Raw genomic sequence first — 15,511 nt, 5'->3', positions numbered from 1 at the left:
TTTGGAGAAAAATATTTATTTAATAATGAGATATTTCCCCACTTTCAATTGTTTTACTTCAGTTAAATGTTAGTTTTTTTTAATTTATTTTTTTGAATGAAAGATCAAAAGGATCAACAATGCAGGGTTTTTTTCACAGCTGCCTTTGCTCATATTTACTAAGGGTGCCAATATTTGTGGCCACCACTCTATATTACTGAACCTGCAGAGTTGCGTTCACAATGCATGGTAACTGCGTGGAAATAAAGTGAACTAAACCCACAGCACCTCCTGAGATGATCAGAGATCATTTGCAGCATTCTCACAGATGACATTATTCTTGCAAACAGTTTTCAGATGAATAAAACAGGAAAGACCTGTTCCAGCTCGCACTGCATGCCTCTGAACAAACAGCGAATCAAACACAAGCAGTAGCTATGTTTCCATCCAAATTGTGAATTTATTTTTATGTGAAAAATCTGAATATCGCAAAAACATTGTGCGGATAAAGCTGCGTTTCCATCCCATGCATTCAAAAGAACAAGATAGTCACTCCCGGGGAAATTGTAGCGACTGAGTGACTCCTTTATTAATAAAATACTTGCGGTTTAGGACACACAGACAAAACACTTTAACTCGTTTCATGACTGGAAACGACAGTGCATCACACAGTTCTGGGAGCACTATGTGTGTGTGTGTGTGTGTGTGTGTTCCTCCATCATGACTTTGCAGTGTGGATCTATAAGATATTCTTTAAAAGCATCAATAAACCTGCTCTTCGGGGAAAAAGTGCAAGTTTGTGTTTAAATTATTTGTTCTGCAAACTATGCAGGTTTTGTCTTTTTAGGACACTGGTATTTCAGAATGACCAGGGCAACAATTCTGTTGCGATGATTGTTTTGATGTGCATCTTGAATTCCTGTTAAATTCAATAGGAGTTTATTAGGTAAATGTGTTTCCATCATAGTTTATGCGCATTTCTTCTTATCGAATAAAACATTTATCCACCTCAAGCGAGCGTATAATTTTCCATGCGCATTTTGGAGATTTGATTTGCATCTTGGTGTTTCCAACCAGCAGATTTTATGCGATATCCTAAAATGCGCATAAAAAGCGTTGATGGAAACATGGCTATTGATGGCTTTTCTGTTGTCTGTTCTTAAAAATATAATAAAGTGCATTTCTTCAAGCATATGTCTTTGTGGCTAACAGAATTTCTTGTCATGTGTCACTCCGAGACATCTTGCAGCAGGTTGCCCGCCTGTTATGGGTAGATGAGCAAAATTACCCGCACATGAAATAAATTTGAATGAGGAGCTTGTGAACTGGATTCAGCCTTGTCTTATTTTGCGGATGGCGGGTGCTAGTTTCACACCCTGGCCGCTGTTTAATATATTTTAATAAACATACGTACATACAGCTGCAGTTGCCAGAAGTTCACCATTAAAATACGGTACAAATGTTAATTGATTTACTGTACGCTTAAAGAAAACTGTCAAATTTACAGTAAAAAACTGGCAGATGTGGTTGCCAGAAATTTGCCGTAAATAAATCGGTGACCACTATCATTTTATTAAATTATGTAAACTTGATAACTAATCTTCTGGAAATGTATAAATCTGCTTTTCACTTTAATGTGTTTTTAATTACCATGTAGGGACAGCAGAAGGGCACATGATGACATGATATTTTTCAAGAGAGACCCTTTTAGGATCAATGACCAATACACATGTAGACAGTGCACAGTGTCACTCACACAAACACACAACTCTAACAGGGTAACACATGTGACACTAAACTAATGCAATAAGCATTAACTAAACTACATCAAATATAACACAGAACACCAGAAAGTACATAACTGATATTAAAAATAAGAATAAACATAATTCACATAGAATATAATAAAATAGGGAACTCTGGGGAAAGCTATATTATTGGATTTTATTTTTTCACTATAATTTTAATAATAGTTCACTGTAAAAAGTATTGCATGGTTTGTCTTGTTAAACATATTATTTGTACCGTTAATAAAATTATACTTTTTTTCATCTAAAAAACATAATTTTTAATATGTTTTACTGTAAAATTTCATGTATTGTCTTGTTAAATGTATTATAATACTTAATATGTTAAGGTAATTATCCGTTAACAAATTAAATTTTATTTTCTGTAGCATTTTCACATGCAATGTAGCATCAGTCTTTACACAAGAAACAAGTGTGAAACTAGTCTACTGCCATACCCTTTAGTGAACGTAATGGATGAGTGAAAAGGGACATTAAAATAATTTGTTAAAGAATTATTCACAGTGATTCTTAATTTTACATTAAATAAATAAATAAATATATATAGGTGCATCTCAATAAATTAGAATGTCGTGGAAAAGTTCATTTATTTCAGTAATTCAACCCAAATTGTGAAACTCGTGTATTAAATAAATTCAGTGCACACAGACTGAAGTAGTTTAAGTCTTTGGTTCTTTTAATTGTGATGATTTTGGCTCACATTTAACAAAAACCCACAAATTCACTATCTCAACAAATTAGAATACATCATAAGACCAATAAAAAAAACATTTTTAGTGAATTGTTGACCTTCTGGAAAGTATGTTCATTTACTGTATATGTACTCAATACTTGGTAGGGGCTCCTTTTGCTTTAATTACTGCCTCAATTCGGCGTGGCATGGAGGTGATCAGTTTGTGGCACTGCTGAGGTGGTATGGAAGCCCAGGTTTCTTTGACTGTGGCCTTCAGCTCATCTGCATTTTTTGGTCTCTTGTTTCTCATTTTCCTCTTGACAATACCCCATAGATTCTCTATGGGGTTCAGGTCTGGTGAGTTTGCTGGCCAGTCAAGCACACCAACACCATGGTCATTTAACCAACTTTTGGTGCTTTTGGCAGTGTGGGCAGGTGCCAAATCCTGCTGGAAAATGAAATCAGCATCTTTAAAAAGCTGGTCAGCAGAAGGAAGCATGAAGTGCTCCAAAATGTCTTGGTAAACGGGTGCAGTGACTTTGGTTTTCAAAAAACACAATGGACCAACACCAGCAGATGACATTGCACCCCAAATCATCAAAGACTGTGGAAACTTAACACTGGACTTCAAGCAACTTGGGCTATGAGCTTCTCCACCCTTCCTCCAGACTCTAGGACCTTGGTTTCCAAATGAAATACAAAACTTGCTCTCATCTGAAAAGAGGACTTTGGACCACTGGGCAACAGTCCAGTTCTTCTTCTCCTTAGCCCAGGTAAGACGCCTCTGACGTTGTCTGTGGTTCAGGAGTGGCTTAACAAGAGGAATACGACAACTGTAGCCAAATTCCTTGACATGTCTGTGTGTGGTGGCTCTTGATGCCTTGACCCCAGCCTCAGTCCATTCCTTGTGAAGTTCACCCAAATTCTTGAATCGATTTTGCTTGACAATCCTCATAAGGCTGCGGTTCTCTCGGTTGGTTGTGCATCTTTTTCTTCCACACTTTTTCCTTCCACTCAACTTTCTGTTAACATGCTTGGATACAGCACTCTGTGAACAGCCAGCTTCTTTGGCAATGAATGTTTGTGGCTTACCCTCCTTGTGAAGGGTGTCAATGATTGTCTTCTGGACAACTGTCAGATCAGCAGTCTTCCCCATGATTGTGTAGCCTAGTGAACCAAACTGAGAGACCATTTTGAAGGCTCAGGAAACCTTTGCAGGTGTTTTGAGTTGATTAGCTGATTGGCATGTCACCATATTCTAATTTGTTGAGATAGTGAATTGGTGGGTTTTTGTTAAATGTGAGCCCAAATCATCACAATTAAAAGAACCAAAGACTTAAACTACTTCAGTCTGTGTGCACTGAATTTATTTAATACACGAGTTTCACAATTTGAGTTGAATTACTGAAATAAATGAACTTTTCCACGACATTCTAATTTATTGAGATGCACCTGTGTGTATATATATATATATAAAATTGAATATTTGATATGCCATTGAGCCCTAATTAAAACCCTCCACTGAAACCACTGAATACACACCATTCTGTTGCTCGACAAATACCCACTACATAGCAAAGCCCACCCTCACTCTGTGTTTGTGTGTGTGTGTCTGCAGGTATCGAGTGTCCCCGAGGGTCTCGAAACATGCCAAGCGGGATGCAGTTGGCAGAACCTTACAGTGAGGAAGCCACACTATTCACTAAAGAGCTGGTTCTTCAGAGAGAGGTAAGTCCCGTTGATGCCCCTCGGCTTCCTGTTACATCATGTTCTGTCTTTAATAGTCAGTTTCTGTTACTTTACTCTTTACAGGCTACATTTCTAGACTTTCCATTTTTTGTAGTTGACGTTACATTGGCTGTGATGTTCAAACACAGTGGTCATTTTGTGACAACCATCTGTCTCGTTGTCTCCTTAGTATGGCACTCAAACATTTGAGATCTGACTTAACAATATATATGTGCTACATTTAAAGTTGATCTAATGGCTATATGGATGTTTCAGTAACTCCAGGAGTAATGGCCACAGAAATGTAATGTCCAAATTAAAGAACTGCAGATGCTCAGAGACTTTTAAAGGAATCACATACTTGTACACTATTCTAACCTTCTTGTCAGAGTGCTTGACACCATGCGTGTGCTGTTTCCATTAGTGGAGTGTGAATGAGGTTGCTGGTGTAGTCGGACCAAATGATAGGAGCTTTTTCAAGAGCCTAACTTGAACTTTACATAGAGACCGGACACAAAAATCTACTGCTGAGAATAAGAAAAGAGTCCTAATGACCTCCTGCGCCCACAATGAAGCAGAAAATCTTGCCTGGATTCTTGGCAAGTTCTTGAGGAAGAGAGTGATCCATTCTTGAAGTGCAAGTACACGCCATTTGTATGTTGGTGTGCCGATCCACCTTAGTGCAGATGTTGGACCCTAAGTGTGTCTTAAGATCTCATGGTTCCCATGGTTGTGGAAAACCTGGCAATATAAGGGAGTTTTTAAATTGTGATTTTCTAGGCCTTGGAGAGTAATTTAAATGAATAAAATCCTAAAAAGCCATGGACATTTCTGTTGTTGAATATTACATTTTCTGGTTAAGTTCTGCTCCAAAATAATTCATCTGCTAAAATTAGCATTTTGTGAGTGAAATGTATTTTAAAATCCTTATTTATAAAAAGTCATGTAAATTTGCAATAGATGTGGGAACCATATACCTGTTCACACAAAGTCTGATGCAACTTAACAACACAGTTTCCGTGAAATGCTTGTGTGTTTTATTGGTTGTGCTATGAAAGTTCAATTAATGGAAAAAATATTTGGATAAAAACAATATCAGAAAAACGTACTCATCAAAACTATTCACAAATTTTCTAATGTCTAATTTTCATCATTCAGATGTTTGAATTGCTCAGCATCCAATTGGTTAAAGAATCTGCCCTTGTCCCCATGATAACAAATTATAATAATAAAAAAAAAACAGATTATTGCAGTTTCTGACTATTTCAGAATTGATGTGATGGACTATGTCAATAAAGAGATGCGTTTGTCATGTCAGAGGTCTCTCTTCCACTTCCTCATTGATGTGTACTGTGACTGGATGTTGTGATTTCCCACTTTCATCCACATCTTAAAAGTGTTTTTTTTTTGTTTTGTTTTTTTAAATCTGGCTCTAATCTCTCATGATCTGAAGCAAATAATTAAACTGGCACGAGAGGCCGGATGTTCCACACACACCTCCTGCTTCTGAGGTATCCACCAAGTGGAATTAAAACTGTAGACTTTTGATCTCTTAAAGCACACAGAGCAAGCTGCCGCAGAGAGTGAAAGCATCTTTGCTGTTTGATTTGCTTAACTCAATCTGCATGTGACATTAAATCTAGACAAATTTGATCATTTTGGCTATGTACACCGATCAGCCACAACATTAAAACCACCTGCCTAATATTGTGTAGGTTCCCCTCCTGCCGCCAAAACAGCGCCAACCCGCATCTCAGAATAGCATTCTGAGATTATATTCTTCTCACCACAATTGTACAGAGCGGTTATCTGAGTTACTGTAGACTTTGTCAGTTCAAACCAGTCTGGCCATTTTCTGTTGACCTCTCTCATCAACAAGGCATTTCTGTCCACAGAACTGCCGCTCACTGGATGTTTTTTGTTTTTGGCACCTTTCGGAGTAAATTCTAGAGACTGTTGTGTGTGAAACTCCCAGGAGATCAGCAGTTACAGAAATACTCAAACCAGCCCATCTTTGTTTTCTATGTTTTTGGCACCATTCGGAGTAAATTCTAGAGACTGATGTGTGTGAAAATCCCAGGAGATCAGCAGTTACAGAAATACTCAAACCAGCCCATCTGGCACCAACAATCATGCCACGCTCCAAATTACTGAGATCAAATTTTTTTGTTGTTGTGAACAGTAACTGAAGCTCCTGACCCTTATATGCATTATTTTATGCACTGCTGCCACATGATTGGCTGATTAGATAATCACATGGATGATTGTTGGTGCCAGATGGGCTGGTTTGAGTATTTCTGTAACTGCTATATACACTACAAAACAAAAAGTTTGGACACACTTGACTAAACTAATAAATAAATGAAAAACCTTTTCATTTAAAGGCTTATGCTGAAATGCTTTACATATTTTTTTGGAGACAAATATAATTTGTACGTATACATTTTATTAAATTAAAATTGTAATACATTTTTTAAATGGATGAGTTTGAGCTGATTGTGAAGCAAAAGCAGCCAACAATTGCCCAGCATAGTTATGAAAAGTTAATGATAAAGTATTAGGCATGTCCAAACTTTTGACTGGTAGTGTACTTATGATTTTATTGTGTGTGTGTGTGTGTGTGTGTGTGTGTGTGTGTGTGTGTGTGTGTGTTAGGGCTGAAACGATTAGTTGACGTTATCGAAAATGTCGACAATAAAAAAAAATTAAAAAAAATATTGTCTTACAAAAATTTTCGCTGTCGTATAGTCGTTTGGACTAATTTAACGTAACATGAGATCAGATATGTAACTAATGATGGCGCGTGAGAGGAGCGTTGCATCCCCCGCCTGATTGAGGAGAGAAAACACAGCTTACAGTCCAGACGCACTCCAAACTTTCCAAACAGTTTCAGGTGATGTAGAGCGCAAAGTATGAGGAAATTATACCAAAATGCAAAATAACTAAATACAGAAGCACTCTCGTTGTGGAATAAGTTTAGTCTGTACTGCCATTCCACTGAAGCAAAACTTGCATGTCAGAGCATCTTTAAAGGAAACACCCTGCCATTATATCTTTAATGCATCCTTATTAAAGTTCAAATAATAAGGAAGCAGGTCATATAAATAAGTACAAACTCGGAAACTGGCATATCTCTGTGCGGTCAGCGCCGCTTCTATGAGTCGCGTGAAATGATCCGATCTTAGGGGGAGAGATTGAAACTGCACTCGGCTGATGTACAATCTGACGCGGGCATGCTCATCCCTTGCGGGGTCCCATGCTTGCTCCAGTTAGATTATAATGTAATGGCTCGCCACGAAGTGAATCATAATATATGTGTTGCGGTGTGTATCTTATCGTGAAGAAAATCGGCGATATGCAGCTCTATTAAGAAGAGAGGGTTTGTTTTTTTGAGAGTTAAAGATGAATTCAAAGTTGTTGTTTTGGCTTGTTTTCCGATATGAATATCTAAAACTCCTTTCAAATAAAGTACATTTACTTTAGGAGCTATTTTGCAGAAAAAAAGAAAAGAAAACATGTTGTCTGAGAATGTTGAATATATTAAATATTTAAATATTTTAAAATATCTAAAAATCTTTAAAACAAAATACATTTATCTGAAGCAACATATAATATATTTAGACTTGCTTTCAGAGAATGTATCTTGAATATAATTATATTTTGTCTTTACTGCACTGGCTGAAGAATAAACAGGTGAAAAAATACACTCATATGCAAAATTCACTTATATTCAAGTTACATTCTCTGAAAGCAAGTCTAAATATATTATATGTTGTTTATCAGGTAAATGTATCTTGTTTTAAGGATTTTTAGATATTTATAAAATGGAAAGCAAGACAAAAACACTTGATTACAATAGGATTTTTTGCAGTGATTTTTTTTTTTTTTTTTTTTTTTAAATATGATTCTGTCCTCTTTATTGTAAGTAAAGCACGTTTAATACAACCTTTTAAGTCGGGCACAAGCTGAATAGTCGGTTTAGAGCTAATGATTAATTGTTGCAATAATCGCCCGAATAGTCGAATAGTCGTTCTAATAATTGTTAGATTAATCAATTATCAAAATAATCATTAGTTGCAGCCCTAGTGTGTGTGTGTGTGTGTGTGTGTGTGTGTGTGTGTGTGTGTGTGTGTGTGTGTGTGTGTGTGTGTGTGATTTCTATTTTGAAACAGTTCAATGCTCAAATGAGGCAAAATGAGTAGGGATGGGACGATATATCGAATTTTGATATATCGCGAACAAAAAAAAATGACGAACCATATCTTGGCATAACTCTATATTTTGAAATTCGCAACACTCTATTTTGTCCATGTGATCATAAATGAAATGACCCGTCAAATGTCAATCTCTCTATCAGCGTTAGAGACAAACACTGTTTACAGAGTTCACACAATTACTTGAAGTGCTTAAATTTAGCTTTTAGAAATTTAAGTACTCTAATACCTGGAAAATTGCCTTGTTTTGATGAAAAGTGCTTGAGAATAAAATGGATTGTTTCCTCCGTGTAATGTGTGTCCATTTAAGATGAGGCAGCTCCACTTTAATCGAATAATGTGTCTTAACATCCTTTCTGTTCTTTACAGTCAGATAAAAAAGTAAAAAGAAGTATTAATTTTAATCTCACACAGCATGGATACGCTAAAGAAACCTCTCGTTGATGTTCGCTGAACCGGAACAATGTGAAATGCACGGTGACACTCTTAAAGTGACAGTACCTTTTTAGCGGTTCTTATGCAAATGTAAGCTCAATGATTTTATTTGTAAATTATACAAGTAAAAACATTGAGTTTTTTTTTTTTATTGATATTATTTCAAAACAGTGATAGCTCATATCATTATTATATATACAATTTTAAGATTTTCATATTTCATCAAATTAATTAATAAAATGTCGAATTTTTGTGTTTTTACAAAGTTTAAATTTGATTATAATAATAATAATGACAAACAAATGATTAAAAAAAATAAAATATTCACTTTCACATACTTTTCTCAGGACAGGTTTTTAGGTCTATTGCTTGTTCACCTGATCAGCCTGAATGTACCCCATGATTTTTTAAAGCTTATTTGTTTGTGATCTTTTCTTCTAGTGAAAACTATATGAGAATCTCTTATTTGAGCATTTATATTGTGTATTAAAGAACTTTATTTTTAATGAGAAATTGTCGTGTATTTTGCTGAACATTTTTTTCAGAAAATAAAAAACATTTCTGCAATATTTTGTAAATTAAGTGTTATTATATTGAATCAAGATTATATCAAATCGAATCGTGAGAACCATATCGTCCCATCTCTAAAAACGGGTGTAATAAGAAGGGTGTGAGCTGTCTGATATAGAGGTCTAATACTTCAATACTGGGTTTGTGTCAGTTTGTCATGTATAACTTCAGGTTGGTGTCAGGTTCGAGTTTTATATAAAGAAAAAATGAATAAAATAGTTTACGTTTTAATATTTTGTTATATCTTGTTTTGAACACTCTGGCACATGTGCTTCGTTTGTCTGTCTCTACATACTCGGAGAGGAAATAGAAAAGAGCGATTTCAGCTTTAGTGTGAAAATTTGACTGCTCATAAAGTTGGGTCACTGGGTCTTATTTACAGGCCAAGTCCAGACCAGGTCCACCACTAGTCTGTAAGTCTGACTGCCCTCTAAAGATTTTAATGGATTGCATTGTAATAGATACCTGATCAGGAAACTTGATTAGTGATTGGTTAAACTTCTCAGCCAATCAGAGCCTCTGGAACTGCAGGACAGTGCTGCACGTGCTGACTCCTTTAGTGTGCCACACTGAGTGTGTGCGAGATGAACACACACCCACACACACATATACTGTGTATATATTGAGATGCTTTCACTAAAATTAGGTTCAACTTGATGAGAGAAATTATAGAGTTTGCCCTTCTTTTTTGCTCTCGTCTCTCCCACTGTCTCTTTTCTTACCTCAGTGGAGGAGGGCAGAGGCGTGCGCGTGTGTGTTTGTGTATATGTGTGTGCGGTCATGCAGTAAAGTGAGGGGAGAGGGAACATTTGATGGCAGCACATGCAGAAACTCAAGCATGGCTGCTCAGAGAGAGAGAGAGAGAGAGAGAGAAAGATGTTCTGACAGTCATGACTCTTCCTCATGTGTGCTGCCCCTGCTGCCTCCTGCTCTCACAGATTGCCCAAACTCAACAAATGACCTTTCTGTTTAAAACCACTATGACACACACACCACTTCAGTTTGTGTGTGCTGTCTTCTGCATACACATGTGGTTTGTGTGTTGGCATACGATCTTTGACATACAAGCGAGTGTGTCTGTGTGTTTTGTGTACCCACCTGTATGTACACTTTATGAGCCACAGTTTTCCGTTGATTAAACCTTTGGCGTTGGTCCTAGACATACTAACTGCACATTGCTTTGGAAACCTAGTGTTAAATTATGTTTTTTCTCTCAGCAATATTTCACATTTCTCTACATCTGCAGATTTAATACGTGGTGATTTCTGCTTGGGCAAGAATCACTATTACTATTAATCTTCCTATGTACAAGTATCTGTCCCGTAACACGTCCTGCACCATTTGTGCTACAGGCATGAATTTGGATCCAATTTGACATTTGAATTCAAAATTTGAATTTGAACACAAACTTGGGAGTTCTGTTTTTTTTTTTTTTTTTGTCTTGTGATATAATGAACTAAAACAAATCACATAGTAAATAACCATCCAGAAATGTGACTATACGGCAAAAGGTTTGGTTCATATTTCAGCTGTTGTACCCTTAAGTGCTCATTTATCTGAGATTTGTTATCACTAATTTTGGTGATTGTCATTCTTAGAAGCACTTGTGTAAATATGGTACTTTGTACATATGATACTTCTAGGGGAGATGATAAAAAATAAATAAATAAAAGTGTCTCTTTAAAGCTCAAGTGAACTTTGGTTCTCTTTCGTTATTCGCACCGCATGCGCAGACTGTATGCATCCTCTTTAGTTTGCCTAGACACACGGACAGTCTGCGTCTTTGCGTCACTGCATACGCCTGGTGTTGACTGTCCTGAATGAGTATGTGTAACACAGCTCACAAACAGAAGGGAAGGAGAACACAGGGAAGCAGGTTTTTCCAGGCTCAGTTAGGACTTTTAATCAGCCACTTCAATGCTTTACAACTCCACAAACTCGTCAGCTTCACAGGCAAGTAGTAACTTAAACACCTCAGCTTCACAAACATAACAGATTAAACATAGTAGCTTCAGGAGCACCGTGGCCTTCCTTTTGCCAGACTCTCTCTCTCTCTCTCTCTCTCTCTCTCTCTCTCTCTCTGCTGGTGGCGTGGCTGCTTATATGCCGCTCTCCCCATGCTCACTGGAATTAGAAACAGGTGTTAAACATAATCTAGCTCAGGTGCAAGCGCCCTTACCGCTTTCTCTCTCTCCAGACGGACGCTTGACCATGCCCCCGCTGCCACAGTATGATAAAATAGTTGTTGTACGCATGTGTCAAACACTTCGATATGGACTCGTGGTCCAAAAAGTATAATGCCAAGGCTGAGCACTTGTTTGTGTATGAGATGGAACAGCACACGGGAAAACTAAGTATACTCTAGCCTTTACTCGCCATTCGTGCAAAGCTGCGCAAGTTTTGAGAAATTGCTCTCAAGATTTGTGTAAAATATGCATCAGACAGTCGGTGAATGGACTGTTGGCAGTTCGTGGGCATGCAATTTGAGACTAGCAATGCCATAGCAACATGCTAACAAATGCTCAGAACACCTTAGCAGCCATAGCAACACACTGGCATCCACCCAGAACACCCCAAAATCGTGGAGGGGATTTTTGCATGGGAATCACTACTCTAGTTAATCTTCAACTACAGAGTTTTAACATTACTTGAGACCTACATCTTTTGTTTTATCAGTTGCTCTCCTCTGATATCTCTTAGCTTTCTGGCTTTCTCTCGCAGTTATTCGGTGTTGCTTGATCTGTGTACCCCACAATCTCTCTCTCCCTCTTTGAATAATTAATGCTGTGTTTGTCAGGCAGGACACATTCTGAGCAGCTGAGCTCCTTTGGGAGTGCTGTGCTGTGGTGGAGTCACATTAGTGATTTCTCCGCACCACACGCAAGCTCTCCGTCTGTAACATATGCCATAAACTCTGCTAGTGGCCTCTTGTTTCAGCCAAATGCTGCCTTTCATACTGTACATATTTGAAGTACAACAGACATTGGATTTTCTGATTTCACTCTGTTTGTACTGCTGTAATGATTTTAAGTATTAATGCCCTGGAACTGAGTTTATATGAATGGGATTTCTCTTTGTTCTTATAAATTTGGTTGTGCTGTATAATAAATTTGGTTCCACTGAATGATTTCTCTGCATGTGTTCATTGTTATTTTCAGCTGCTGTTCTTCAAGGTCTGTTGAAACCTTTTGTCAAGGTGCACATGCTAAAATTGTCATCACTGACTCTTGTTCCAAAGTAACCCAGATGACTTACCTCCGTGGAACAAAAGGAGATTTTTGCAGAATGCTGATGCTGCTCTTATTTACACAAAATGTGGATATGACTCCAAAAATGAATAAAAATGTATTTACTTTTGTGTGCCACAGAAGTAAGTCATATGGGTTTAAAACACATGAGGGTAAGTAAATGGTGATTGGAATTTCATATTAAGGGTGTGTTCACACTTGAAGTTCGGTTCTCTTGGTCCTCTTGGTCCGGACCAAAAAAGAAAATGATACATTTAGTCCTTGTTCGCTTAGCGTTCACACTGCCATTTTTGACACCGAGCTTAACGATACAAAACCAAAGGCATCAGGAAAAATCACAACCTTATTGGACAGCTTTTATGACGTGTATTTGTTGACAGAACTTGCCGATCATCCAAAACAATGCTGACTTCTGGGCGAAATGCGCTCATTATATTTATATATGTATACAGTGGTGTGAAAAAGTGTTTGCCCCCTTCCTGATTTCTTATTTTTTTGCATGTTTGTCACACTTAAATGTTTCAGATCATCAGACAAGTTTAAATATTAGTCAAAGATAACACAAGTAAACACAAAATGCAGTTTTTAAATGAAGGTTGTTATTATTAAGGGAAAACAAAATCCAAACCTACTTGGCCCTGTGTGAAAAAGTGATTGCCCCCTAAACCTAATAACTGGTTGGGCCACCCTTAGCAGCAACAACTGCAATCAAGCGTTTGCGATAACTTGCAATGAGTCTTTTACAGCGCTGTGGAGGAACTTTGGCCCACTCATCTTTGCAGAATTGTTGTAATTCAGCCACATTGGAGGGTTTGAGCATGAAATGCCTTTTTAAGGTCATGCCACAGCATCTCAATAGGATTCAGGTCAGGACTTTGACTAGGCCACTCCAAAGTCTTCATTTTGTTTTTCTTCAGCCATTCAGAGGTGGACTTGCTGGTGTGTTTTGGATCATTGTCCTGCTGCAGAACCCAAGTTCGCTTCAGCTTGAGGTCACGAACAGATGGCCGGACATTCTCCTTCAGGATTTTTTGGTAGACAGCAGAATTCATGGTTCCATTTATCACAGCAAGTCTTCCAGGTCCTGAAGCAGCAAAACAGCCCCAGACCACCACACTACCACCACCATATTTTACTGTTGGTATGATGTTCTTTTTCTGAAATGCGGTGTTACTTTTACGCCAGATGTAATGGGACACACACCTTCCAAAAAGTTCAACTTTTGTCTCGTCAGTCCACAGAGTATTTTCCCAAAAGTCTTGGGGATCATCAAGATGTTTTCTGGCAAAAATGAGACTAGCCTTAATGTTCTTTTTGCTCAGCAGTGGTTTTCGTCTTGGAACTCTGCCATGCAGGCCATTTTTGCCCAGCCTATTTCTTATGGTGGAGTCATGAACACTGACCTTAACTGAGGCAAGTGAGGCCTGCAGTTCTTTGGATGTTGTTGTGGGGTCTTTTGTGACCTCTTGGATGAGTCGTCGCTGCGCTCTTGGGGTAATTTTGGTCAGCCGGCTACTCCTGGGAAGGTTCACCACTGTTCCATGTTTTCGCCATTTGTGGATAATGGCTCTCACTGTGGTTCTCTGGAGTCCCAAAGCTTTTGAAATGGCTTTATAACCTTTTCCAGACTGATAGATCTCAATTACTTTCTTTCTCATTTGTTCCTGAATTTCTTTGGATCTCGGCATGATGTCTAGCTTTTGAAGATCTTTTGGTCTACTTCACTTTGTCAGGCAGGTCCTATTTAAGTGATTTCTTGATTGAGAACAGGTGTGGCAGTAATCAGGCCTGGGTGTGGCTAGATAAATTGAACTCGGGTGTGATAAACCACAGTTATGTTTTAACAGGTGGGGCAAACACATTTTCACACAGGGCCATGTAGGTTTGGATTTCGTTTTCCCTTAATAATAACAACCTTCATTTAAAAACTGCATTTTGTGTTTACTTGTGTTATCTTTGACTAATATTTAAACTTGTTTGATGATCTGAAACCTTTAAGTGTGACAAACATGCAAAAAAATAAGAAATCAGGAAGGGGGCAAACACTTTTTCACACCACTGTATATGGTGGTATTTTTACCAGCTGAGCACAAATGAAGAGATAATAAAATGTGTAAAGGAGTCAAAACAGCGCCAGGAATTCCTCCGTTGCACACACACGCAAAGATATGCTGCAAGGACAGCTGACGGCGGTTCCGATGCCTGTAATGAACTGTAATGGGCAACATAGCTCCTATGATGAGAAGAACCAGGTATGCTTGAGGCCAGTATTAGGCAAATTACTTCCTGTTTTTGGTCCGTTTAGACATCTTTGGTCCATGTTGCGTTCATATATCAATCGAACCGCACCAGAGTTTGTTTGGAAGCGGACCGAGACCCACTATTCAGGTAGTCTCGGTCCGCTTGTTTGGTGCGCACCAAGGTTCGGGTGACAGCGTTCACACTTGTTCAAATGAACCGCACTAACAGAGCAATCACACCAGAGTTCGTTTTACTTGAACCAAATCTGCCAAGTGTGAACACACCCTTAGGTGAACTATCTCTTGAAAACAAAAGTCATATTTTTGTTTCATATCTGAAGCTGAATCAGAAAACCGTAGTGGACGAGAGAGTTTTTATGATGATGTGTATTATAGTTTGGAAGAATGACTCTATGAATCCCTGTGCTCTCTGTAGTGCAGGCTGACATCTGCTTTAATGTGTTCCACTGTGTCTAGCAATCTTTTGGTGAAACTCCTGTCTTGTTTTTCAGACATGCTTCCCTTATAGCCTATATTCATTGAGCAACTGCAAATCTTTGTCTTTCAATCCCTTCTTCCCTCACTTTTTCCTTTGCTTTATTCATTTAAATGTCAG

The 15,511-nt window shown here is 38.0% G+C and overlaps 1 protein-coding gene across 1 annotated transcript in view; it reads left to right on the top strand.

Moving 5' to 3' along the window:
• Positions 1-15,511, top strand: part of LOC127436756 (staphylococcal nuclease domain-containing protein 1) — a 247,121-nt gene that overhangs the window by 100,176 nt on the left and 131,434 nt on the right. Inside the window, exon 16 of the mRNA XM_051691102.1 lies at positions 4,079-4,188. Coding sequence (XP_051547062.1) covers positions 4,079-4,188 — 110 coding nt within the window. The remainder of the gene's footprint in view (positions 1-4,078; positions 4,189-15,511) is intronic.

This window comes from Myxocyprinus asiaticus, chromosome 47 (assembly GCF_019703515.2).
Source record: "Myxocyprinus asiaticus isolate MX2 ecotype Aquarium Trade chromosome 47, UBuf_Myxa_2, whole genome shotgun sequence".
In the NCBI taxonomy this organism is placed as follows: domain Eukaryota; kingdom Metazoa; phylum Chordata; class Actinopteri; order Cypriniformes; family Catostomidae; genus Myxocyprinus; species Myxocyprinus asiaticus.
Note: the sequence above shows the minus strand (reverse complement) of the source record. Positions and strands in the feature narration are given on the sequence as shown.